Genomic DNA, 27,171 nt, shown 5'->3' on the forward strand with positions numbered 1-27,171 from the left:
TTTTTAGTATACCTGTAATGAATTTATACTGATCAAGCTACACTTGCTTCATCTCTTTTGATAATGGAGATGTTTGGGTGTTGGTTAGCCAGATTTGGACGCAGAAAGAACACCGAAGCCCTACTCTTAACTCTGAACCTCCCCCTCCTCTTCCTCTGCTGTCCTCTTCCTTCTCTCATACGAGCATCTGCATCCATGGAGAATCACATTAAAAATGTACATTTGATGTTAACCCTCAATTTGAGGACACTTATCAGTGTGAACTTCCAAATTTCCATAAAGGAACAATGTTGAATCTTCTCTGAAGACTTCATAAGCACCTTAAACTTACCTTGTGAGGACAGATTATGCTTAACTCTTACTCAGTGGGTTTCCCAGGCTGTCTTCCACTAATCTGGCTACTTCTCTTTTGTTCATCTTTTTTCACTTTTTGTTGTGTACTAATTGCCCTGTTTATAACTGTGGGATTTAACCCCGAGGGTGAATCTTATTCACATACACACAGACACACACAGAGTACTGATCCAATTGTGTTTCACATGATTTTTTATTCAGTATCAGTTTTTAATTAAAAAACAATTAAAATCTGATCAGTTGCTAAAATTTAATAAATTCAAATGTCAATTTTTAAAATTTATTTCATTGAAGTATAGTTGATTTACAACATTGTATTAATTTCTGTTGTACAGCAATGTGATTTTATCTTAATTCATAAAATATATTATGATGTACCTACTGAATACAAGAATTCTCACTCAATTAAATACAGTAGTAGAGGTTTAGGGTGATGAAAAAAGAGAAATTAAGACTTTGACTTGAGAAGCAATGTGTGAAACTTAGGTTAACTGATTCTATAATTAATTGTAATAAAATGTCATGAAAATGTCTTATCCTGCTGGAATTTTTTTCAGTATGTTACGACTTTTTCTCATTCATTCAGCATAAATGACAAAACATGGCCTCTAGGCCAAACACAGCTGCCTGCTTTTGTAAATAAAGTTTTATTGGAGCACAGCCACACCTGTGCATTTGTACATAGCAATGAAGTTGAGCAGTTGTAACAGAGACTCTCTGATCCCACAACCTTAAATGTTTCCTACCTGGCCCTGCAGCGAAAGTTTGCTGACCCATAGTTTACAGGGTTCTGTGATGGTCTATAAGCCTTCAGTTTGAAATAAAAGATGCAATCATTAGAAATAATTATCATAAAGGGTGATATGGAGGGAATAATTGAAAAGCAAATATTATTTTAAAGACTTGTTTTTCATCATCATCTTTTCCAAAATGAAATTGCTCTGTAACTTTCAGGCTACATAAGCTTTCTATATAATTCTGTCGTTTTTGTTGTACCAGCCTAAAATACTTCTAGAATCAAGAGAGCAGAATCACCAGTGGATTTGCAGTTTGTTAGCCAAATAGGCCTGACCTTAATTATAAATAATGTCTTACATATTTGTTGTGCTCTACTGTTCACAAATTATATCCCCATGCCTTCTAGCACGTGATTCACAGAACAACCTGTTTCCATTTTACAGAAAGCAAGGCCGGCTGTGTGTGTGGTGCAGTACATGTGTGTCTGGTGTGGTGTTGTGATTAGTAACCAAGGGTCATACAATAAGTGGAAAAACAAAAACCAGATCTTATATTTGTATGTACTCAGTATTTCATCTATTATTTACTCTTCCTCTGCTTTTTCACAGTATAAAGAGCATTGGTGCTAAATCAAAAATGCTACTGGGAAACTAATGGAGTTGTTTTAGTAGTCGTTTACTAGTTGTTCAGACAGGGATGTTTGTCAGTTATTAAAATATTCACTATAGATGCAAAGAAAATACAGAATTTTTGTCAACGCATAGTTAGAACAACTTCTAGATGGAGGTAATAGACCATATTGTGTGTTAATTTTCTTCATAGTTCCCATCAACCTGAGAGTTTACAAAATAAAATTTTAAATTACATTTTCCAAGATAAACAGTGTGAAAAACAACAACACATACATACAGATATAGGTGGGATTGATTGCCAGAAAAGAAATGATGATCCTTTGAGGAAAAGTGGTTCAGGTAAACTTTGAATTTATGACATGTAGGAAGATAAATAATACTTCAGACTTGAAAGAAGCAGACTTCAAAATGATTATGAAAAACATAAGACTCTGGTGACAGATTATTTATAAGGGAAAATGTACATATTTCATATAATGGTTTTCTTAAGTCACGTTTTTTTCTTTTTTCTTTTTCTTCACTCAGAGTAACTTGGAAAGAACATGCTGAGAGAGCTCTGTAAAAGCTAGAGATGTGCATAAGTTGTTCTGATTTTCAAAAAATAGAAGATTGATTCCACCACTATAGATCAGTGAACACAGAATCTTTTCCTTTGATTACAGCACAAATAGTTAGTTGGGTTTTCTTTGAGTGATGAAGTTCAAGAAGACTCAACAGATTTTTCTAAAAATGTGAGATGATCTGTTTTTTCTTTGCTAGTAGATAGAGTAGGGAAATTGAGCTAATATATCTGGATTTAAGGAAGGCTTTAAGGCAAGTTCACTCATAATATTCTTGGGGACAAGATGTTAAAATATGGGCAAGGTTCTTTGTCACCCATGCTGGCAGAAGGGTTTGAGCCTCAATCATTCAAAAGGATAACTGTTGACAGTATCATGATTCTAGAGTTCCAGGTCTAGTTCTTAGACACTAGTGTGTTCAGTAATTTTTTTCAGTGGGTGAAGATGTGGAAGGTATGATTATAAATGTTGCAAGTGACGCAAAATTAGGAGGAACAGGGTGTTTGATGGATGACAATAGTAATTAAAAGATTTTCACGTGTTGAAAGAGATACTGAACAAGGTGAATTAAGAGGGATAAATATGGAAGGAGGGATGGAGAGGAAAACGTCAAAATTTAAGGACACGAGGGAAAAACAGATGGAAATTAGAATGAAGCATGGAGTTTAGTTAACAATAATATATTAATATTGGTTCATTTTGAAAATTTTCAATATTGTATATCAATATTAGTACAGTTGTGATAAATGTATTATAGTCATTTAAGATAGTATTTAAGATAGTAATTTAAGTAGTATCTCCTAATCTAGGTAAGTTCTCAGATCATAATAGGTTGCTTTTGTCATAACTCTTGCTTCTACTGTTAGGAGATTATTGATTTTCTAATGAAAATTAAGAAGTCAAAAAACTTATAACTGAAAAGTGGCCATTTTATTGGTTGTGCATAAGTTGTGTGAATTATGTGATCTTTTGTGTTCAGGAATGGTCTAACTGTTACAAATTAAGAAAATTGTTCACTTCTATTTTTTATTTGAAAGTTATGTGTATCTACAGGAACAATCAAGATAAATAACACCCAAAATTACATTTTTCATTTCAGTTATGACAATGCAAGTGAAAATTAAGACCTACTTTTGAATTATTTAGGTAAATGAATATTTTGCCTCAGACAGAAACACTCTGAATACTTTTGCACAGACAGAAACAGTCTGAACGTAAAAAGTAATATGTGCCCAATTTTTAGAGGAAGCAAGTTGCTGAGCAAATATTGTGCCCAATTTTTAGAGGAAGCAAGTTGCTGAACAAATAGTGTACATAATTTATAGTCAAATATTTATTTATGTAAATTTTATATTCCCAAGGGAAAAAAAGTAAAGAATCCATGGGATGCAGTCTTCTAGTAATGAATGCAGTGTTTCCAAGGAAGGATTGAAGGACATGGGGAATTTTTGAAAAAACATATTCTAAAATTACCTTTGATTTTAGTATTTGTTTTTAGTCATGATATTTATTTTAATTTTCAAATGACGTTAAGGGAGCCTTGAACTTTTTATTTTTACGAAAGAGAAGCAGGAATCTGTTGACACAGTGTATTTTTCAGGTTAATACTTATGTGAATAGACTTTTCTGAGGGTCTCTTTGTGACTCTGATGTTGATGAAGGTGATGGCAGCAGCTAATCTTTCTTGGAACTCACTCCAGGCCAGATACTATTGTAAGCGATTATGTTTTAGATATTTTACCCTCATAGCACACATATGAGATAGATGGTGTTAGTATCCCCAGGTACAGCTGAAGAAACTGGCCTCATGTTAATGTCAAACATTGGTTATTTATTCATCAATATGAATACTTTTGTTAAATATTAATGAATGGTTTAGAGATTTTTTTTAAATGTTAAATTTCATGGTATTTGATTAAAAGTTTACACAGTGTCCACTGTTTTTATCCTTTTCAGGTATGCGGTTTTGTGTGGCTATGTATCTGAGTTTGAGGGCTTACAAAACAAAATTAACTATGGATATCGCTTCAAGGTATTTCTTGATATCAAAAATGTTTTACTGTAGCTGTATGTTCCATTCACAGGTATAAATCAAATTATTCAACAGGTTTATCTCTAGGAATTTATCTTTTTTACTTAAATGAAATGACAGCCTTTAAATAGTACTGTGCCAAAAAAGAAACAAACTCTTTGGGTGATTAAGGATTATTATTATTATTATAGATCCTGAAGGAAGTCACATAGTAGATGAGTATTATTATTATTTTTTATTTTTTATTTTTTATTTTTTATTTTTTTTTGTGGTACGCAGGCCTCTCACTGTCGCGGCCTCTCCTGTTGCGGAGCACAGGGTCCGGACGCACAAGCTCAGCGGCCGTGGCGCATGGGCCCAGCCGCTCCGTGGCATGTGGGATTCTCCCGGGCCCGGGCACAAACCCGCGTCCCCTGCATCGGCAAGTGGACTCTCAACCACTGTGCCACCAAGGAAGCCCGAGTATTATTTTTTTAAAGGTAGAGGCTTAGCCTTTTAGTCATGAGCACACCAACATCATAAACATGACTGGCACTAATTAGTTAATATTTAATACATATTGATTTGCTGGGAGGAGTAGAATTCAATCTAGGGCTTAAATTTGCCATGATAGATGAATAAAATAAGTAATGCGCATACTCATTATGTATCATGTGCCTGTAGTTGTAATTGTTCAGTAAATAACCCCTCAGGGTCAATAATTTTAGGAATGGGCAGAGAGTTCTTTGTTTTCCAGCTCCCTATAACCATTTGACAATGTCAGGGGAGTAGATTCTTCTATCACCTAGTTCTGCTATTTTTTTCTCCATTATACCCACATCATATGACATTTGTAAGTTTGCCTCTCAATCAATAAGTATTAGGTAGGCAAGTCATGGGCAGACAAAAATGTGACTTGGATGTTTTCTATTTTTAAGGTGACGTTTTCTGTAGCCTTATTAAATCATAATCACAGTTCTGGTTCTAGTTGTGAGCATTTTGATGATTGAGTTATTGAGAAGCTTAATTGTATTAATGATAAAGATTGAGGAGGGAGACAAAACAACATTATAAAGTCCCTTTGAATTTACTAGGCAGAGTTCTACTCAACACTACCTGAAACTTGGGAGATATTTCTTTTGGATTTTCTTTCAGGAGCATCTAGATAAAGCAATCGAATTTTTACCTGAAGAACCCTTTTTGTATTACCTCAAGGGAAGATACTGTTACACTGTAAGTTGAAAGCTTTTATCTGTAAAACTTATTTGAATGTACTCTGATTATATGATACACTTTCAGTGACTTACTCTTTTATTGTTTTACCCAGTGCCTGCTATAGAGAAAATGATGAAATCAGTACATATTTTGAGTTTATAAATTTATATATTTTGTGTGTATACACAATCATATATTGTGTGTACACAATATATGATTTTATAAATGCATGTATTCTTTTCTTTACTGCCTTTCCATTTCCCCTTGCGGCAGTCACACTGTCTCCCTTTAAATGTGCTTTTTCTCAGATGGTGATCAGCCACCAGTACCCATGCACCCTGTATTGGTGCACTGCTCTATTTTGTGGGAGAACTTTTTTCCTTTATCAGAGTTTATTAAGCATAAATTATGTGCTCGCTGTCCTTTTCTTCAAGAAACTTTATTTAGAAGGGGACATAAGACATATAGAAATAAATAAAGGCAGCTGGTGATTCTAAGACCCAATGTGTTAAATGACACCTGTTTATGGAAAGTTAACAGAATGTGAAAATATATCTTAACAGCTACATAAAAAAATTACCCTGAAGAGAACTGCTCTTTCTGAATGAGAAAATTGGGGTAGGCAAAAGAGGAAGCTTTTTAATTGTGGCTTGTAGAGGATTAGGGATGAAGCAGGAGGTTTGCTTTTACTGAATACCTGCTATATATGTCAGATGTGCATTTTATATTTTATATTTCTTATCACATTTCATCCTTTTAACAACCCTGTAAGCAGTTTTTATTATGCCAGTTTTAAATATTAAGAATCTGAGTCTTCATGAAGATAGGGGACTTCCCTAAGATTTAAAAACCGTTGACCCAACCTCATGAGTCTGGAACTTGAATGTACACTATACAGTTAGGCTTAAAAAGCCCAAGAAGGAAATTTTAATTCCAAATGGAACCTGATCTTCATGCCATAGACAAATAGCAGAAGGTAATGCTAATCCTTCCTGGAGGATTGTATCTTCACACACAAGCCTTAGAACATTCTTGCAGAGTTGAGCTCACAGTGAAAAATAATAGAATATATACAAAGAAACAAGCCATCATAAATGACAGTCAAAAGAAACAAAAAAAGAGAACAGAAGTATATCTGAAAGGACTTCAGATTTTGGAAACATGGAATACAGAATATTAAACAGCTACCTACACATAATGTGTTTTTAAAACTAAAATGAATTAGGGGAAAAATGGATGAGGAGCATGAGACTACAAAAATGACCAGGTAGATTTCAAAAAATGGAACAATTTTTGATATAAAAAGTATATTATTTGTCATTAAAAGAAAACTCAATGGAAAGATTTGGTAGTAGATAGGCCCCACTAAAGAGAGAATTAACAAACTTTAAGACAAATCTGAAAATGTTGCCTGGAAGCAGCACAGAGGAACAAAGAGATAGAAAATATGAAGGAGAGATAAAAAGACATGAAAGGGAAGTAAGGATACCACGTAGTGGTGAATTTTTATCTCCTTCTTTTGGTAATTAATAGAACAAAAGACATATAAAAAGTATGTAAAACATTGATTGGAGCCTTACATTTAATAACCTTGATCTAATAAACATAGATGAAAATATGTATCTAGCTATTAGAGGATACACATTTTCGAGCATATGTTGAATGTTTACAAAACTGACCATATATGAGGTCATGAAGCAAGTCTTTTTTTTTTTGAGATTTTTTTTTCTGCTTTATAACAAATTTAATCAGTTATACATATACATATGTTCCCATATCCCCTCCCTTTTGTGTCTCCCTCCCACCCTCCCTATCCCACCCCTCCAGGCGGTCACAAAGTACCGAGCTGATCTCCCTGTGCTATGCGGCTGCTTCCCACTAGCTATCTACCTTACGTTTGGTAGTGTATATATGTCCATGCCGCTCTTTCTCTTTGTCACAGCTTACCCTTCCCCCTCCCCATATCTTCAAGTCCATTCTCTAGTAGGTCTGTGTCTTTATTCCTGTCTTACGCCTATGTTCTTCATGACATTTTTTTTCTTAAATTCCATATATATGTGTCAGCATACAGTATTTGTCTTTCTCTTTCTGACTTACTTCACTCTGTATGACAGACTCTAGGTCCATCTACCTCATTACAAATAGCTCAATTTCGTTTCTTTTTATGGCTGAGTAATATTCCATTGTATATATGTGCCACATCTTCTTTATCCATTCATCCGATGATGGACACTTAGGTTGTTTCCGTCTCTGGGCTATTGTAAATAGGGCTGCTATGAACATTTTGGTACATGACTCTTTTTGAATTATGGTTTTCTCAGGGTATATGCCCAGTAGTGGGATTGCTGGGTCATATGGTAGTTCTATTTGTAGTTTTTTAAGGAACCTCCATACCGTTCTCCATAGTGGCTGTACCAATTCACATTCCCACCAGCAGTGTAAGAGTGTTCCCTTTTTTCCACACCCTCTCCAGCATTTACTGTTTCTAGATTTTTTGATGATGGCCATTCTGACTGGTGTGAGATGATATCTCATTGTAGTTTTGATTTGCATTTCTCTAATGAGTAAAGATGTTGAGCATCCTTTCATGTGTTTGTTGGCAGTCTGTATATGTTCTGTGGAGAAATGTCTATTTAGGTCTTCTGCCCATTTTTGGATTGGGTTGTTTGTTTTTTTGTTATTGAGCTGCATGAGCTGCTTATAAATTTTGGAGATTAATCCTTTATCAGTTGCTTCATTTGCAAATATTTTCTCCCATTCTGAGGGTTGTCTTTTGGTCTTGTTCATGGTTTCCTTTGCTGTGCAAAAGCTTTTAAGTTTCATTAGGTCCCATGTGTTTATTTTTGTCTTTATTTCCATTTCTCTAGGAGGTGGGTCAAAAAGGATCTTGCTGTGATTTATGTCAAAGAGTGTTCTACCTATGTTTTCCTCTAAGAGCTTGATAGTGTCTGGCCTTACATTTAGGTCTTTAATCCATTTTGAGCTTATTTTTGTGTATGGTGTTAGGGAGTGATCTAATCTCATACTTTTACATGTCCCTGTCCAGTTTTCCCAGCACCACTTGTTGAAGAGACTGTCCTTTCTCCACTGTACATTCCTGCCTCCTTTATCAAAGATAAGCTGACCATATGTGTGTGGGTTTATCTCTGAGCTTTCTATCCTGTTCCATTGATCTATCTTTCTGTTTTTGTGCCAGTACCATACTGTCTTGATTACTGTAGCTTTGTAGTATAGTCTGAAGTCAGGGAGCCTGATTCCTCCAGCTCCATTTTTCGTTCTCAAGATTGATGAAGCAAGTCTTAATAAATTTCAAAGAATTGATATCCTATAGGTTTTCTGATCATAATGCAATTGTAATAGAAATTCAGAAACAAAACAGCTTAAAAACCATAAATCTTGAATTAGAAATAATAGGACATGACAATAAAATAAGATGCCATTTTTTACCTACTCATTTGATAAAATTTTAAATTATCAGCATGAGATGTAAAAATATGGAGCAACAGGAATTCTTACATTGTTGTGGGAGCACAAATCGGCACAACCATCTTGGAAACAATTGGGTATTACCTCTGAAATTTGATTGTCTACCATATGACAATGGTGCCTACCCTAGAGAAACTCTTGCAAATGTGCTTTAGAATGCATGTACAAGAATGCATGTAGCAGTCTTGTTTCTAAGAGCAAAAAATGGAAAAGTCCCAAATGTCCACTGAAAAAAGAGTGGATGGCTGAACCAAGATGGCGGAGTAGAAGGACGTGCTCTCACTCCCTCTTGTGAGAACACCAGAATCACAACTAACTGCTGGACAATCATTGACAGGAAGACACTGGAACTCACCAAAAAAGATATCCCACATCCAAAGACAAAGGAGAAGCCACAATGAGACTGTAGGAGGGGCGCGATCACAGTAAAATCAAATCCCATAACTGTTGGGTGGGTGACTCAGAGACTGGAGAACACTTATACCACAGAAATCCACCCACTGAAGTGAAGGTTCTGAGCCCCACATCAGGCTTCCCAACCTGGGGGTCCAGCAAAGGGAGGAGGAATTCCTAGAGAATCAGACTTTGAAGGCTAGTGGGATTTGATTGCAGGACTTCAACAGGACTGGGGGAAACAGTGACTCCACTCTTGGAGGACACACACAAAGGAGTGTGCGCATGGGGACGCAGGGGAAGGAGCAGTGACCCCAGGGGAGATTGAACCAGACCTACCTGCTAGTGTTGGAGGGTCTCCTGCAGAGGTGGGGGGTGGTGGTGGCTGTGGTTCACCATGGGGATAAGGACACTGGCAGCAGAAGTTCTGGGAAGTACTCCTTGGCATGAGCCCTCCCAGAGTCTGCCATTAGCCCCACCAAAGAGCCCAGGTAGCCTCCAGTGTTGGGTTGCCTCAGGCCAGACAACCAAGAGGTAGGGAAACCAGCCCCACCCAGCAGCAGTCAAGCGGATTAAAATTTTACTGAGCTCTGCCCACCAGAGAAACAGTCAGCTCTACCCACCACCAGTCCCTCCCATCAGGAAACTTGCACAAGCCTCTCAGATAGCCTCATCCACCAGAGGGCAGACAGCAGAAGCAAGAAGATACAGTCCTGCAGCCTGTGAGACAAAAACTCTACTCACAGAAAGATAGACAAGATGAAAAGGCAGAGGGCTATGTACCAGATGAAGGAACAAGATAAAACCCCAGAAAAACAACTAAATGAAGTGGAGAGAGGCAACCTTCCAGAAAAAGAATTCAGAATAATGATAGTGAAGGTGATCCAGGACCTCGGAAAAAGAATGGAGGCAAAGATTGAGAAGATGCAAGAAATGTTTAACAAAGACCTAGAAGAATTAAAGAACAAACAAACAGAGATGAACAATACAATAACTGAAATGAAAACTACACTAGAAGGAATCAATAGCAGAATAACTGGGGCACAAGAACAGATAAGTGACCTGGAAGACAAAATGGTGGAATTCACTGCTGCGGAACAGAATAAAGAAAAAAGAATGAAAAGAAATGAAGACAGCCTAAGAAATCTCTGGAACAACATTAAACGCAACAACATTCGCATTATAGGGGTCGCAGAAGGAGAAGAGAGAGAGAAAGGACCCAAGAAAATATTTGAAGAGATAATTGTCGAAAACTTCCCTAACATGGGAAAGGAAATAGCCAACCAAGTCCAGGAAGTGCAGAGAGTCCCATACAGGATAAACCCAAGGAGAAATACGCTGAGACACATAGTAATCAAATTGGCAAAAATTAAAGACAAAAATTATTGAAAGCAGCAAGGGAAAAATGACAAATAACATACAAGGGAACTCCCATAAGGTTAACAGTTGATTTCTCAGCAGAAACTCTACAAGCCAGAAGGGAGTGGCATGATATACTTAAAGTGATGGAAGGGAAGAACCTACAATCAAGATTACTCTACCCGGCAAGGACCTCATTCAGATTCAAGGGAGAAATCAAAAGCTTTACAGACAAGCAAAAGCTAAGAGAGTTCAGCACCACCAAACCAGCTCTACAACAAATGCTAAAGGAACTTCTCTAAGTGGGAAACACAAGAGAAGAAAAGGACCTACAAAAACAAACCCAAAACAATTAAGAAAATGGTCATAGGAACATTCATATCAATAATTACCTTAAACGTGAATGGATTAAATGCTCCAACCAAAAGACACAGGCTTGCTGAGTGGATACAAAAACAAGACCAATCTATATGCTGTCTACAAGAGACCCACTTCAGACCTAGGGACACGTACAGACTGAAAGTGAGGGGATGGAAAAAGATATTCCATGCAAATGGAAATCAAAAGAAAGCTTGAGTAGCAATACTCATATCAGATAAAATAGACTTTAAAATACAGAATGTTACAAGAGACAAGGAAGGACACTACATAATGATCAAGGGATCAATCCAAGAAGAAGATATAATAATTATAAATATATATGCACCCAACATAGGAGCACCGCAATACATAAGGCAACTGCTAACAGCTATAAAGAAAAAATCGACAGTAACACAATAATAGTGGGAGACTTTAACACCTCACTTACACCAATGGACAGATCATCCAAAATGAAAATAAATAAGGAAACAGAAGCTTTAAATGACACAATAAACCAGATAGGTTTAATTGATACTTATAGGACATTCCATACAAAAATAGCAAATTACACTTTCTTCTCAAGTGTACACGGAACATTCTCCAGGATAGATCACATCTTGGGTCACAAATCAAGCCTCAGTAAATTTAAGAAAATTGAAATCATATCAAGCCTCTTTTCTGACCACAACGCTATGAGATTAGAAATCAATTACAGGGAAAAACACGTAAAAAACACAAACACATGGAGGCTAAACAATACGTTACTAAATAACCAAGCAATCACTGAAGAAATCAAAGAGGAAATCAAAAAATACCTAGAGACAAATGACTGAAAACACGACGATCCAAAACCTATGGGATGCAGCAAAAGCAGTTCTACAAGGGAAGTTTAGAGCTATACAAGCCTACGTCAAGAAACAAGAAAAATCTCAAATAAACAATCTAACCTTACACCTAAAGAAACTAGAGAAAGAAGAACAAACAAAACCCAAAGTTCGCAGAAGGAAAGAAATCATAAAGATCAGAACAGAAATAAATGAAGTAGAAACAAAGAAAACAATAGCAAAGATCAATAAAACTAAAAGCTGGTTCTTTGAGAAGATAAACAAAATTGATAAACCATTAACCAGACTCATCAAGAAAAAGAGGGAGAGGACTCAAATCAATAAAATTGGAAATGAAAAAGGAGAAGTTACAACAGACACTGCAGAAATACAAAGCATCCTAAGAGACTACTACAAGCAACTCTATGCCAATAAAATGGACAACCTGGAAGAAATGGACAACTTCTCAGAAAGGTATAACCTTCCAAGACTGAACAAGGAAGAAATAGAAAATATGAACAGACCAATCACAAGTAATGAAATTGAAACTGTGGTTAAAAATCTTCCAACAAACAAAAGTCCAGGACCAGATGGCCTCACAGGTGAATTCTGTCAAACATTTAGAGAACAGCTAACACCCATCCTTTTCAAACTCTTCCAAAAACTTGCGGAGGAAGGAACACTCCCAAACTCACTCTATGAGGCCACCATCACCCTGATACCAAAATCGAACAAAGATACTACAAAAAAAGAAAATTACAGACCAATATCACTGATGAATATAGATGCAAAAATCCTCAACGAAATACTAGCAAACAGAATCCAAGAACACATTAAATGGATCATACACCATGATCAAGTGGGATTTATCCCAGGGATGCAAGGATTCTTCAATATACGCAAATCAATCAATGTGATACACCACATTAGCAAATTGAAGAATAAAAAACATATGATCATCTCAATACATGCAGAAAAAGCTTTTGTCAAAATTCAACACCCATTTATGATAAAAACTCTCCAGGAAGTGGGCATAGAGGGAACCTACCTCAACATAATAAAGGCCATATACGACAAACCCACAGCAAACATCATTCTCAATGGTGAAAAACTGAAAGCATTTCCTCTAAGATCAGGAACAAGACAAGGATGTCCACTCTCACCACTATTATTCAACATAGTTTTGGAAGTCCTAGCCATGGCAATCAGAGAAGGAAAAGAAATGAAAGGAATACAAATTGGAAAAGAAGTAAAACTGTCACTTTTGCAGATAACATGATACTATACATAGAGAATCCTAAAGATGCCACCAGAAAACTACTAGAGGTAATCAATGAATTTGGTAAAGTTGCAGGCTACAAAATTAATGCACAGAAGTATCTTGTATTCCTATACACTAATGATGAAAAATCTGAAAGAGAAATTAAGGAAACTCCCATTTACCACTGCAACAAAAAGAATAAAATACCTAGGAATAAACCTACCTAGGGAGACAAAAGACCTGTATGCAGGAAACTAAGACACTGATGAAAGAAATTAAAGATGATACCAACAGATGAAGAGATATACCATGTTCTTGGATTGGAAGAATCAATATTGTGAAAATGACTATACTACCCAAAGCAATCTACAGATTCAATGCAATCCCTATCAAATTACCAATGGCATTTTTTATGGAACTAGAACAAAAAGTCTTAAAATTTGTATGGAGACACAAAAGACCCCGAATAGCCAAAGCAGTCTTGAGGGAAAAAAACGGAGCTGGAGGAATCAGACTCCCTGACTTCAGATTATACTACAAAGCTACAGTAATCAAGACAATATGGTACTGGCACAAAAACAGAAACATAGATCAATGGAACAAGATAGAAAGCCCAGAGATAAACCCACGCACCTACTGTCAACTAATCTATGACAAAGGAAGCAAGGATATACAATGGAGAAAAGACAGCCTCTTCAATAAGTGGTGCTGGGAAAACTGGACAGCTACATGTAAAAGAATGAAATTAGAACACTCCCTAACACCATACACAAAAATAAACTCAAAATGGATTAAAGACCTAAATGTAAGACCAGATACTATAAAACTCTTAGAGGAAAACATAGAAAGAACACTCTTTGACATAAATCACAGCAAGATCTTTTTTGATCCACCTCCTAGAGTAATGGAAATAAAAACAAAAATAAACAAATGGGACCTAATGAAACTTCAAATCTTTTGCACAGCAAAGGAAACCATAAACAAGATGAAAATACAACCCTCAATGGGAGAAAATATTTGCAAACGAATCAATGGACAAAGGATTAATCTCCAAAATATATAAACAGCTCATGCAGCTCAATATTAAAAAAACAAACAACCCAATCCAAAAAATGGGCAGAAGACTTAAATAGATATTTCTCCAAAGAAGGCATACAGATGGCCAAGAAGTACATGAAAAGCTGCTCAACATCACTAATTATTAGAGAAATGCAAATCAAAACTAAAATGAGGTATCACCTCACACCAGTTAGAATGGGCATCATCAGAAAATCTACAAACAACAAATTCTGGAGAGGGTGTGGAGAAAAGGGTACCCTCTTGCACTGTTGGTGGGAATGTAAGTTCATACAGCCACTATGGAGAACAGTATGGAGGTTCCTTAAAAACCTAAATACAGAATTCCCATATGATCCAGCAATCCCACTACTGGGCATATACCCAGAGAAAACCATAATTCAAAAAGACACATGCATCCCAATGTTCATTGCAGCACTATTTACAATAGCCAGGTCATGGAAGCAACCTAAATGCGCATTGACAGATGAATGGGTAAAGAAGATGTGGTACATATATACAATGGAATATTACTCAGCCATAAAAAGGAACGAAATTGGGTCATTTGTTGAGATGTGGATGGATCTAGAGACTGTCATACAGAGTGAAGTAAGTCAGAAAGAGAAAAACAAATATCATATATTAACGCATATATGTGGAACCTAGAAAAATGGTACAGATGAACCGGTTTGCAGGGCAGAAATTGAGACACAGGTGTAGAGAACAAACGTATGGACACCAAGGGGGGAAAGCGGCTGGGGGGTGGGGGGTGTGTGTGATGAATTGGGTGATTGGGATTGACATGTATACCCTGATGTGTATAAAATTGATGACTAATAAGAGCCTGCTGTATATAAAAAAAATTCCAATGTATTTATGAATGTGGAATGGAAAAATTTGTTTTTTCAATCCTTATTGTAGTATATGGTAAAGCATTAGTTTTGTTTTAGTTGGGCTCTGTCTTCAAGGTCCCTTGTAAAATATTTTGTGTTAATTTCTTTACTTGAGTCCTTATGCCTCAGTTTTTGTTGAATAATAAATTATCTGTTATTGTAAACAATTTTAAAAAGTGGATGAAAAATCATTGATGTGTGTTTAAATGATGGAATATCTCAGAGTTGTTTAAGTGACTGAACTTCAGTTACTCTCATCAATCTGGATGAAATCTTAAAACTATAATGCTAAGTGAAAACAATAAGTCAAAGAAGGAAATAAACAGCGTATCTTTTTTTTTAAGTTCAAAAAAAGCAAAAATAAGCATAGCAATAAATTAACATTATATAGAAAAGTGAGGGAATAATTTTGGGGGGATCGTATTTTCTTTGAAGTATAGTTGACTTACAATATTACCTTAGTTTCAGGTGTAGAACGTAGTGAACATAGTTTTTATAGATTATACTCCATTGCAAGTTATAAAATATTGACTATATTTCCTGTGATGTACAGTGTATCCGTGTAGCTTATTTATGTTATATATAGCAGTTTGTACCTGTTTTTTTATTGAGCTAAAGTTGATGTACAATATTATGTCAGTTTCAGGTGTACAAGATAGTAATTCACAATTTTTAAAGGTTACACTCCATGTATAGTTATTATAAAATATTGATGGAATATTTTTTTTAAATAGAGGTTAATGGCTACCTAGGACCCTAGAAGATGGCATTAGGAAGGAAGACACTTGATGGCATTGGGAGAGCATAGTACCCTTTTAAGAATTCATTTCTGAATCTTTTTTTTAATATTTTATATATTTATTTATTTATTTATTTATTTATTTATTTATTTGGTTGTACTGGGTCTTAGTTGTGGCCAGCGGGCTCCTTAGTTGCAGCTCTCAGGCTCCTCAGTTGTGGCTCACCAGCTTCTTAGTTGCAGCACGTGTGCTCCTTAGTTGCGGCTCGCTGGCTCCTTAGTTGCAGCACCTGGACTCCTTAATTGTGGCAGGTGGGCTCCTCAGTTGTGGTTCGCCGGGTCCTTAGTTGTGGCATGAGAACTCTTAGTTGCGGCATGCATGTGGGATCTAGTTCCCTGACCAGGAATCGAAGCCGGACCCCCTGCATTAGAAGTGTGGAGTCCTAACTACTGCACCACCAGGGAAGTCCCCTGAATCCTTTTAATCTTTTATGTTATATATCTATTATTCATATTTGGGAAAAGTGAAAAAATTTAAAAAGAAAGCAAAAAACAAATGGTAATATGAGGTTTAATTTTGGTGTTGATCAAGTTAAAAAAAAATTCTCCTGAATTATAAATATTTATACCAGGCCCTCACTGTACACTCCTCGTGGGTTAAGGATCCTCATTTTGTTTACATTTCTGAGATGCTGCATTCTGGGTCAGGTTGGCAGCATGGAAAAGGTAGCAAGAGAGCAAAGGTAGGGTCTTGTAGCTACTATGCCCTGTGCAAAGAAATACTATGCGTCAGCTCAAGATCAAGAAGCACATGACCGGGAAGATCCCACATGCCGCGGAGCGGCTGGGCCCGTGAGCCATGGCCGCTGAGCCTGCGCGTCCGGAGCCTCTGCTCCGCAATGGGAGAGGCCACAACAGTGAGAGGCCCGCATACCGCAAAAAAAAAAAAAAAAGAAGAAGAAGCACATGAACAAAGAGGATCAGCATTAATCCCAGCCCCACCCGCTTTTTCCCTCCTTGGACACAAACCTTATGAGTATTTCAAATTGGTTTGGTAACCAATGCTTTTAAAGCTCACAGTTTGTTAGAATTATGAAAAAAGGAAGGCAAAATATTAATGCCATAAGAGTGATATCTCACACTCATCTAACAGGAGAGAGATTATTCATTCAAAAGGTGAACAACTTTCTAAGAGTGATTTGCTCTATATTTGCAGGTCTCAAAACTGAGCTGGATTGAGAAAAAAATGGCTGCTACTCTGTTTGGAAAAATACCATCCTCAACTGTACAAGAAGCTTTGCAAAATTTCCTTAAGGTATATTTTGTCTATCCATTATTTCAGTGTCAAACTGGCTCCTATCTGCACCAGGCTCTCCTTCCCTTGCTGTCAAGGAAATCTTTCTCTTCTCCATTTGTTGATTTCTAACTGAAAGCCCAGACTGAGTCCTCATTTTGGCATGTCCAAACTACTTCTTAGATCATAGTTATGCCCTAGGTCCTGGGTGTGGCAGCCTTCACTGCCAAATCCAGTGTAGCTTTCCAGATCGTGTGAATATGTGCAAAAGCATTCATGCCCTGATTATTAGACTTGGTCCTAAATACTCCTCATTATCCTAATATAGAACCAGTTTCATCTTAAAGAACTAAAAGTTGCCAAGAAGAAGAGGTATTTAAAAAGTCACTCTATGAATTGCAGACAGTTCTATGGAACATTTGTGGGGCATCAGACCAAACCAGTATTTTCATTCCTGTCTTAATATGTACAATTGCTATGCTGATAAAACTCTAAATAGTAATGTGTGTGTGTGCACACATGAAAATGTGTAATACATCCACCCATTTAACCAACTTCCTGTTGGGCTAATCTCTTCATCTTTCTCTGGAACCAATTATGGAATCTTATAGATACTAAGATTTTTTTTCTTTCACCACCTGCCTACTTCAGGTTTGTGACAAAATCAGGCTCTGATTTTGGTAATTATCCAACATATTATACAGGCTAATATTTTTTGTTATATTTTAGGGATTGATTTTGTAGAACTGAGAGAGAGCTTAGAGATCATATAATCTAAGATGGCAAATATGTTGCATTGCACTTCTCTGAACAGTGAAAAAATAAGTATTCTAAAATCAAGCATGAGCCCAATGGAAAAAAGTATGGGAATACAAGTACAAGGGCTGTATGTTTCTTATTTTCTATTTAGTGTGATCTTTGTTTTATAACAAAACAGGATCTCAGGAATGTAATTTTTTCCAGTGTCACACAATGGCAGATCAAAGATAGGAGTGCATTATCATCACTTCACCTTTTTTCTACCATTGAGAATTAGTTCTCCCATGTTAAATTTTACAAGAATAGAGATCATGGTGCATTTAAGATAAATGATTTATAAAAGGTGCTATGTTCATTAGCAAAAAAATTTATTTGAATTTGAAACCCATTTTTTCATAGTATCAAAGTTATAACTGGAGGGTCAGGTTTTCAGGACACTGCACAAAAGTTCTTAAGGTGCTTATGCACCTGAAGTATTACACAGATAAAAGTAGTAAGAGGCACAGTAATGTAAGGTAAGGATCGCAAACTCTAGAACCAGAGCACCTTGTTAAATCCCAGTTCTACTTCTTACTGGTGGATTAACACTGAGCAAGTACTTAATCTCTTTCTCTCTCTCAATTTAATCAGTAACATGGAGGTTATAGTTGTTGTTGTGAAGTTGTTGTGAACAACACTTCATAGTGTTGTTGTGAAGATTAAATGGGTTAATACAAGCAAATTGCTTAGAGAATGCCCAGCAACTCGTAAGTGCTCAATAAAAGCTCACAGAGTTTTAACTTCATTAAAATGTAAATACCTTGGCAGACCATCTTTGCAACCTCACCATTTAGTTATGACTTAGATTGTCTGAAATGCATTCCATGGTGTTTGTCAAGAGGGCGAGAAGGCATCAGGAATGCTTCTCCTGTATTGACTGCAACACCTGAGGGTACTGAGGAGGCTAAGCCATGGAGGAACTAAGAAATCTGGGATGGGGAGGAGTGGAAAAGGAAGCAGCGCATACCTTGGATCCCACACCCCAGGAGAGTGGGCAACCCCCTGGTCCCAACAGGGAGTCACGTCACTGGAACCCAGACTGTAGAACTTCTGCACCCACTCCATGCCTCCAAAGAGTGTTCACAGGAATGAGTCCCCAGAACCATCCAGTTCAGTCCTATAGAGATCAAGAGCACTGGCTTTGGAATCAGACAGTTTGAGACCCGAACCTTTTCCTATATGTATGACATGGGCACGTTTATTTCTCCCAATCATAAATTTTTCATCTGTAAAGTAGGCATAATAATACCTACTTTATCTGGTTTTTATGAAAGTTACATAAAATAATGCATGTAATTTTCTTGGCCCAGGGTCTAGCACATTAAATGCACTAACTGAAAATAAATGTTGCTATTATTTTGCTCATATAACAGGTGAAATCTGGTCCTCCACAGTCTCAAAGCATCTAGGGAGGTGGTTTTAGACCAGGAGTCATCTGTGAATTCCCTGCTGGAATTTTTTCAAGCTATAGCATTCTTCCCACCTCATCCGAAATTATGGCATGATTCCCTCGGTCAGTGGTTTTTAACCTTGTCTATACCTTAGAATCATCTGGAGAGCTTTAAAAAATGCCAGCCCAGGCCACAACCCAGACTAATTATTTCAGAATCTCTGAATATATTAAGGTATAGTTTATATACAATCAAATATACCCATTTTATGTGTAGTTCAGTGAAATTTGACAAATTTGTATACTCACATAACCATCTCCATTTCAAGATATAGAACATTTCCATCACCCTAAAGGGCTATCTTTGCCCCTTTGCTGTCAGTTACCCCTGCCTCATGCCCCAGGCAACCACTGATCTGCTTTCTGTCACTATAGCTTAGTTTGGCCTATTCTAAACTTTCGTATTAATGGAATCTTAGAGTTTGTACTTTGTGTGTGCCTGGCTTCTTTTGCTCAGCATAATGTTTTGAGATGCAGTCATTTTATTGAGGGTATCTGTAGTTCTTTTTGTTTGCCTAGTAATATTCTATCATATGGATATACCACAATTTGCTTATGCATTTACCTACTGGTGGATATTTTAGTTGTTCCCAGCTTGGGGCTGTTATGAACAAAGCTTCTATGAACATTCATTTGCAAGCTTTTTTGTAGACATGTTTTAAATTTTCTTGGATAAATACCTAGGAGTGGAATTGTGGGGTCATATGGTAAGTGTTTTTAAAGCTTGATCAGCGTTTTTAAAGTTCTCAAGGTCCTTCATGTGCAGCCCATGGCATGGTTAAGAACCACTGGATCGGTGTGTGTAGTAAATGACAGGTGTGGCAATGTTGGCTACCCTGATGTCACTCACTGTTTGCAGTCACATGATCCCTGAGTCTTCCTTGGTGGTTCCACCAGCTGCAGAGCTGTCTTCTGTGCCTTGATATGACAGAGGGCTGCTGCACGAGGTTATGAGATGTTTTAAAAACAAAGCTAATTTATTCAGCAATGTTTATTAAGCACATACCTAGTCCAAATGAAGGGAACACAGAAATGACCAACACAGCTCCTGCCTCCATGGAACTTGGACAAGCAACATGAAGTAAACAGGTACAGTATTCTCTGCCAGGTGTTATGACAGTGTTTTAAGAGCATAGCTAGAAACTGCCCCTTAATCAGAACATTCTGTTGAGTAACAATACCTTCCTTGTTATTCAGCTAAGGCCTTTGGCAAAGGTCAGGATCTGCTCCGTTTTAGGACTTAGGTGTTGTTAGTAGCCTGCCTATGTTCCTTTGGACTTTTTTTTTTTTTAACCATGAGTACAAAAAGAGATGTTCGGATTTATGATCATTCTAGTTAATTAGACATAAGTGTTAAGGTGTATATGCAGAATTAAAACGCCAACATTAAAGAAATAAGCTGCTGTGTACATATGTTGGGGCAAGTTATCTAGATGGGATTTGTTCAGAACTGGGGCAACTACTGGACATAGAAGGTACAATCGAATAAAGTTTACTCTAGGTCCTTTTTTTTCTTCCACTTATATTGAAGTCTAATTGGCATGCAGCACTATATAAGTTTAAGGTGTACAGCGTAATGATGTGACCTACATACATCACGAAATGATTATCACAGTAAGTTTAGTGAACGTCAATCATCTCATGTAGACACAAAATTAAAGAAATAGAAAAAAAATATTTTCCTTGTGATGAGAACTCAAGATTTACTGTCTTAGCTTTCATATATAACATAAGCAGTGTTAATTATATTGATCCTGTTGTACATTACATCCCTAGTACTATCTATCTCATAACTGGAAGTTATAACTTTTGGCTGCCTTCATCCAATTCCTCTCCCCTCCCAACACCCTCACCCCCACCTCTGGTAACCACAAATCTGATCTCTTTTTCTATGTGTTTGTTTGTTTGTTTTTGAAGCATAATTGGCTTGCTACACTATGTTAGTTCCTGGTGCACAACATAGTGATTCGATATTTCTATACATTTCAAAATATCACCATGTTAAGTCTAGTTACCATCTGTCACCATACAAAGATATTACATAATTATTAACTATATTCCCCACACCATACATTTCATACCTGTGACTTATTTATTTTGTAAATATACAAAAATTGTGTTAGCGTGGCTCAAGAAATGCACTTAGTAAACTCAAAGAGTTACAATGGAAATAACCAGACAAGTAGAGAGGAAGTGGGAGGACCAGAACCCATCAGCACCATGGATGGCTCTACAGGACTTTCAAGACTCTGGCCAGGACTGGACTTCCTTCAGTCTGTCCGCAGCCTTGCTGTTTCACTAGTAGGTTCTAGGCCAGATCCACACGCTGTTCACCTCTGAAAGAGGTGCACCCAGTCTGGCTTCCCAACCCAAGAGACTTTGTCCTCCTCCCCAGGACCCTTCTCTTTGGGGTTCTGTAGAGAGCAAATGGCCTTTACAAGGGATGTGCTCCTGTAAGGTGTTGGAACGCTCCTCAGCACCCTAGGTCTTGCTTTCCCCCCCATTAGTATCCATCTTTAAAATGGATGTATCCTTTGACTCAGCAATTCAACTTCCGGGAATCTCTCCTACACATGTAATCACATGCACACAAGCATATAGGAACAAGTATGTTCGCTGATCATTATTAGTAATAGTGAAAAATAAGTCTAAATGTCTAAGGGAGAATGCTTAATTTAATTATGGTATATGTGTAGTATGAAATGCAGCTCTCAGAAACAATGAGGGAGATCTTGTATGTGAACACAAAAATGTATCTGTGGTATGTTGTGGGGAAAAAGTTTTGGACCAATAGGTAGGAAATGGTCCCACTAAAAAGTTTTTTTTTCAAAAATCAGTTCCCTTTGGAGGGGGAGGGTTCCTCTACTTGGTAAAATGTCTGTAGGATGCATTTGTCAAACTGTTGGTAGTGGTTACCCCTGGGGGCTGAGATCGTAATTGAGAATAAGATTCTAACCGAGAAACTTTCACTTGTTAATTTTGGAAATGTCTGGATTGTTAGTGTGTTGTAAAACAAGCAGATTTTTATAAATTTTTTAAAGTGTCCTTCTTTTGGGTTCTGTGTCCCTCTGTGTTGGGGGCCAAGTCGGGTTGGGAGCTTCCTTGCATAGACCTTTACAACAGCAAAACCTGGCTCTGATGCAAAGATTGACTTAGGTCTAAGAAGAGCTCTCTAGGAGCAACACCATATACCTGGCGGAATTCTTATTTACCAGAGATAGAGAAAAGGAACTGGTACGTAAGACATTAGTAGATGAGGGGTAAAGTACCTTGATAATACCCACTTATTAAAATCTGCAAGGAGGTCTGCTACTTGGACTAGTTATTTTAAGCATCTGCGTTTTCTTTAAAAGAACTTGATGTGATGGACCTCAGTTATTATTCAGCTCATATGGAGTGTGTTGAGATCATAAGAAATCAAATATTAATGTAGTGGAAGATGCTTGCCATGTGATACCAGTCACGCTCTACTTGTGCTTCCCAAAGAGATTGTAAGGACATGTCCTGGGGAGAGTGTATCACCAGTTGTTTTGTCCCTGAAAGAAAAAACACAAAAGATAGAGAAGGGGAAGTGAGGAAGATGGTTATACAAAGGAATCCCAAACTCTTAAAGTATCTCATTGCTTTGTAAGGTTTATGACCACAGTAATAATTCTATTTTAATGGATAAGCTCAAAAGCTATATTTCTACCCACAGGATACTTGAGCTAATAAAATGATTCACATGTGACACAACCATCCTAAATTCTTAGGGCAATTTTGTTAATGTCTGATTTATTGAAATATATCTTCTTTACTTATTGTTTTCGTATTTCTCTATTATTCTCTTTTCTGTTTTCTCTGAAAATCAGGTCGAAGAACTACACCCTGGGTTTTCTAAGTCCAATTACATGTTCTTGGCCAAGGTAATGAAGACCACAGTTTCAAGATCACTTTGACTTCATTACACAAAAATGTGATTACGCTTCATGTTGATTATTTTTTCATTTCTAGTGTTATATTGATCTTGAACAAACAGATACTGCTGTGAAGTTCTGTGATATGGCAGTGTTGCTTCCTTGTGTTACCAAAGAGGTAAGTCCACACGGTGACAAGGAGCACTATTATTTTATTAGTACGATTCCAGCCTCAAATATGAACAACTGGCTTAGATACATCTGGAGTTTTTTGCTATCCTAAAACATTTTGACTTGGATTTAACGTGTACTATGACGTTTTAAAAATTGCTATAGGTAACCCTTCCCCAGGGGACCCCTTGTATCTTTAAGGAGCATACAAATCGTGGGCTAGCAGGTAAAACATTGTGATGCATGTTAGGTGTTACACAGCAGGGAGTGGGAAGGGCCCCACGAGGAAGGGTGGAGGACAGCATAATTCTGGGGAGCTGGTGATTAAACTGGGGTGGGCAGCAAACAAGCTAGACAGGCTGCCGCCTTACAGCAGGAAGAGGCTCTGTGCAGTTGCCACTGTCAGTCCCCAGCGCACAGCAGGCTGTGGTTGTCCAAGGCCATGAAGAGGACTAAAAAATATGTACTAACATTTTCTTGGTCTTTGAACACCATTAATGAAAAAGAAGGTGTTGCATTGCTTCTTGCCTTTTTCCAGCTAATTCAGAATTCTGGATGTGCTGTAAGTTTTAGGAGTTTCACAGCATTAACAATTCGGTCTGTGTTCCTGTGTACTGGAATTGCGGGAACAAAAGGAGATGAATAAATATTTTCCTGCTCCCTTCTCACAGCACATAAACATTATCAGCCTGTGAATCGCAACTGAATAGAAATGCCTCAGAAATACGTACTCCTCCTCTGCTCTGTTGGAGCAATACAGGCTTCAACGTTTGTTGTGATCTGGAACATAAACACGTAAGACATGCCCACTGCCCTCTAGGAGCTTGTAGCCTAGAAGGGAACATAAGGTATATATCCAAATAAAGGGAGCTCAGAGTAGAAAGCATGAAGTGCTCAGAGAGGGACAAATAATTGGTTATGGACATATTGAAAAGGGGGAAATTATTTTCACCTGGAAGAGATCAGATAGCATCAGAGGTGGACCTGGAAAGACGTATATAACGTGGAGGTGTGGGTGAAGCACGTCACGGGCCGTGAACAAAAGCACAGAGGTGGAAAAGCAAAGGTTTGTTTGCCTGGAGTGAAAGGAGTATTCAGGGCAGTTATGGGAAATAAGTCTGGAAAAGGGAAGTGAAACAAGACCTTCCCAGGACCTTCCAGGTTCAGGGATGCCTGTGTCTCTATACACGGCTCATCAGCAGCCACCTGCGCAAGGGCTTGGCCTGCTTCTATGTTTGGGATTTCCTACGGGGTTCATTATCCTTCTAACTCTAATCCCTAGTTGGCTCCATTGGTGAATAGGAAATATAAAACAGCACTCTTTATCTAAAAGACAGTTTGTGGAACTTTTTCAGCAGGAAACAGATTTTGTCCCTCTCATTGCTTGCTCCATGTTAGTGGTTGGGACCCTACTGTCTTTTACATCTCTCCTGAACGATGCCAGTTTGGGTTACATGCAGTCCTTTTAAACTGAGTGTCTGTGCATTCTTATTAGAATATGAGATTAAAATACAATATGATAGTGAGGTACCTGGTTTGATATGCAGATGTTTATGCATGACATTCAGTGCTCTCACAGGAGGGCTAATATTGACCAGCTTCAGGGTTTGATCCTTGGTCCCTAAGTCTTCTCTCCCCTTTCCTCCTCCCTACCTGCCAAACCTATCCTCCATGGCTTCAAATACTACGTACCTGCCAGGGGTCCTCAAATTTGCATCTCTAGACCTCTCCTCTGAGTCTGGACCTGATTATCCAACGTCCTGCTTGACATCTCCACTTGGATGACTCTCAGACATCTCACACGCAACTAGTCCTCAGGCCTTTGCAGATGCTCTTCCTTCATCTGCCCCTCTTAGTAAATAGCACCTCCACCCGCCCAATTAGAAAAGCTGGGAATGATCCTTGACACATCCTTATCCCTCAGCCCCCAAACCCAGATGTCTACCCAGTCACCAAGTTCTCGTAGTTCTTCTTTTTATTTTTTTAATTAATTTATTTAAATTTACTCATTTTTGGCTGTGTTGGGTCTTCATTGCTGCATGCAGGTTTTGTCTAGTTGCAGCGAGCGGGGGGCTACTCTTCGTTGCGGTGCACGAGCTTCTCATCGCGGTGGCTTCTCTTTTTGCGGAACACCGGCTCTAGGCGTGCGGGCTTCAGTAGTTGCAGCACGCGGGCTCAGTAATTGTGGCTCGTGGGCTCTAGAGCACAGGCTCAGTAGTTGTGGTGCACGGGTTTAGTTGCTCCGTGGCATGAGGGATCTTCCTGGACCAGGGCTCGAACCTGTGTCCCCTGCATTGGCAGGCAGATTCTTAACCACTGCACCACCAGGGAAGCCCCTCTCGTAGTTCTTCTAATACATGCCTTGAGACATCCAACTGCTCGCTCTCTCTCTCTCTCTCTCCCCCCCCCCTCTCTCTCTCTCTCTGTCTCGCTTGCTGTCTCTCCACCCACCACTCCAAGCAGGGCACCACCCTCTTTCACCTGAGCTACGATCATGAGAGCCTCCCAACTGGTCTCACAGCTTCTTGCCCCCTGCCCAGTCATTCTTGGCTCCCAATATCAGCCAAAGCCACAGATTAAACATAAACTTCGCATGTCACTTCCCTGCCTGAAAACCTTTTGCTTTTAGGATGAAGTTCAAAATTTTTAGCATGCCCTTCAGGGCTCTGATCTAGCGCCTACCAATCTCTTAAGCTTCATATGTTCCCCTCTCTCCCCTCCTCTACACTGTGTTCTTTCCCGCCTTGCGCCCTTGGGGCACAGTGTTCCCTCTTTTGGAAACATTCCCCTACAGACCCTCCATTCCCTTCACCAGCTTTATTCCTATTCATCCTTCAGGCCTCACCAGAAATGTCATTTCTTCAGGAAAGATTTCCTTGACACTCCCAGGCAAGAAAGTACCTCATACTTTTCCTTCATGTCATTTGGCACAGTTGTGATTATATAGTTATTTGTGCGGTTGGTTCATGAAAGCAGCAGCCAGGTTTGTCTCATTCACCACTCTGTTCCCAGTGCCAAATGTACTGCCTGGCATATAACAAGGACTCAGTAAGTCCTGGTAGGAAGACTCAGTAATAGTGCTAATAGTAATAATAAGTAGAACCGCTAATAAATGTAACTAAGAAAGCTGAGCAGTGTGGAACTATTTACGTAATAAGCAAAACAGCCTTAGCAAATATTTCCCTCATTACTTATTTTTTCCAGTGATTTGTATTCCTAGCGGTTTTTTTTCAAGTGGTTAATGTACTGTCAGGAATATCTCAATTTCTTTTTCAGTTAGAAAATAGAATGAGGCAAGTTATCTATAGTACCCACTCTCTCTGTAAAGGTTTTCCAGGTTGAAGTATATCCCATTAGTGATTCTGCTGACCCACTTATTTATTTCCAAAATATCTAGCATTGGCCCCATTACAGAGAAGGCAGCCCAGCCATCGGTTTTCTCTCCCTCCTGTGAACTTGCATAACATTTGTGCTTCTTTCTGTGGCACTCGTACCCTCTTCCTGGCATCGCAGTCATTTGTGAACGTGATTTCTGTCCTTATCAAGGAGCTTGGAGCTCATCATACTGCACTTAATATCGGGAATGTCAGCCCTTGGGCCTCTAGAGCCCAGATTCATGCACATAAGCCACTTTACAGTTCCAGAAGCTGAAATCACAGTATTTTATTATTCATGTGGACT

General features: G+C 38.1%; 1 protein-coding gene across 2 annotated transcripts in view; it reads left to right on the forward strand.

Annotated features, from left to right (window-relative positions):
• Positions 1 to 27,171, forward strand: part of RMDN2 (regulator of microtubule dynamics 2) — a 59,800-nt gene that overhangs the window by 24,494 nt on the left and 8,135 nt on the right. For both annotated transcript variants that reach the window (XM_082642818.1, XM_082642817.1), the window contains exons 6-10: positions 4,241 to 4,316; positions 5,451 to 5,528; positions 17,098 to 17,196; positions 23,275 to 23,328; positions 23,417 to 23,497. In XM_082642818.1, the coding sequence (XP_082498944.1) occupies positions 4,241 to 4,316; positions 5,451 to 5,528; positions 17,098 to 17,196; positions 23,275 to 23,328; positions 23,417 to 23,497 (388 nt within the window). The remainder of the gene's footprint in view (positions 1 to 4,240; positions 4,317 to 5,450; positions 5,529 to 17,097; positions 17,197 to 23,274; positions 23,329 to 23,416; positions 23,498 to 27,171) is intronic.

This window comes from Mesoplodon mirus, assembly GCF_964341445.2.
Source record: "Mesoplodon mirus genome assembly, chromosome: 14".
NCBI classification, from domain to species: Eukaryota; Metazoa; Chordata; class Mammalia; order Artiodactyla; family Ziphiidae; genus Mesoplodon; species Mesoplodon mirus.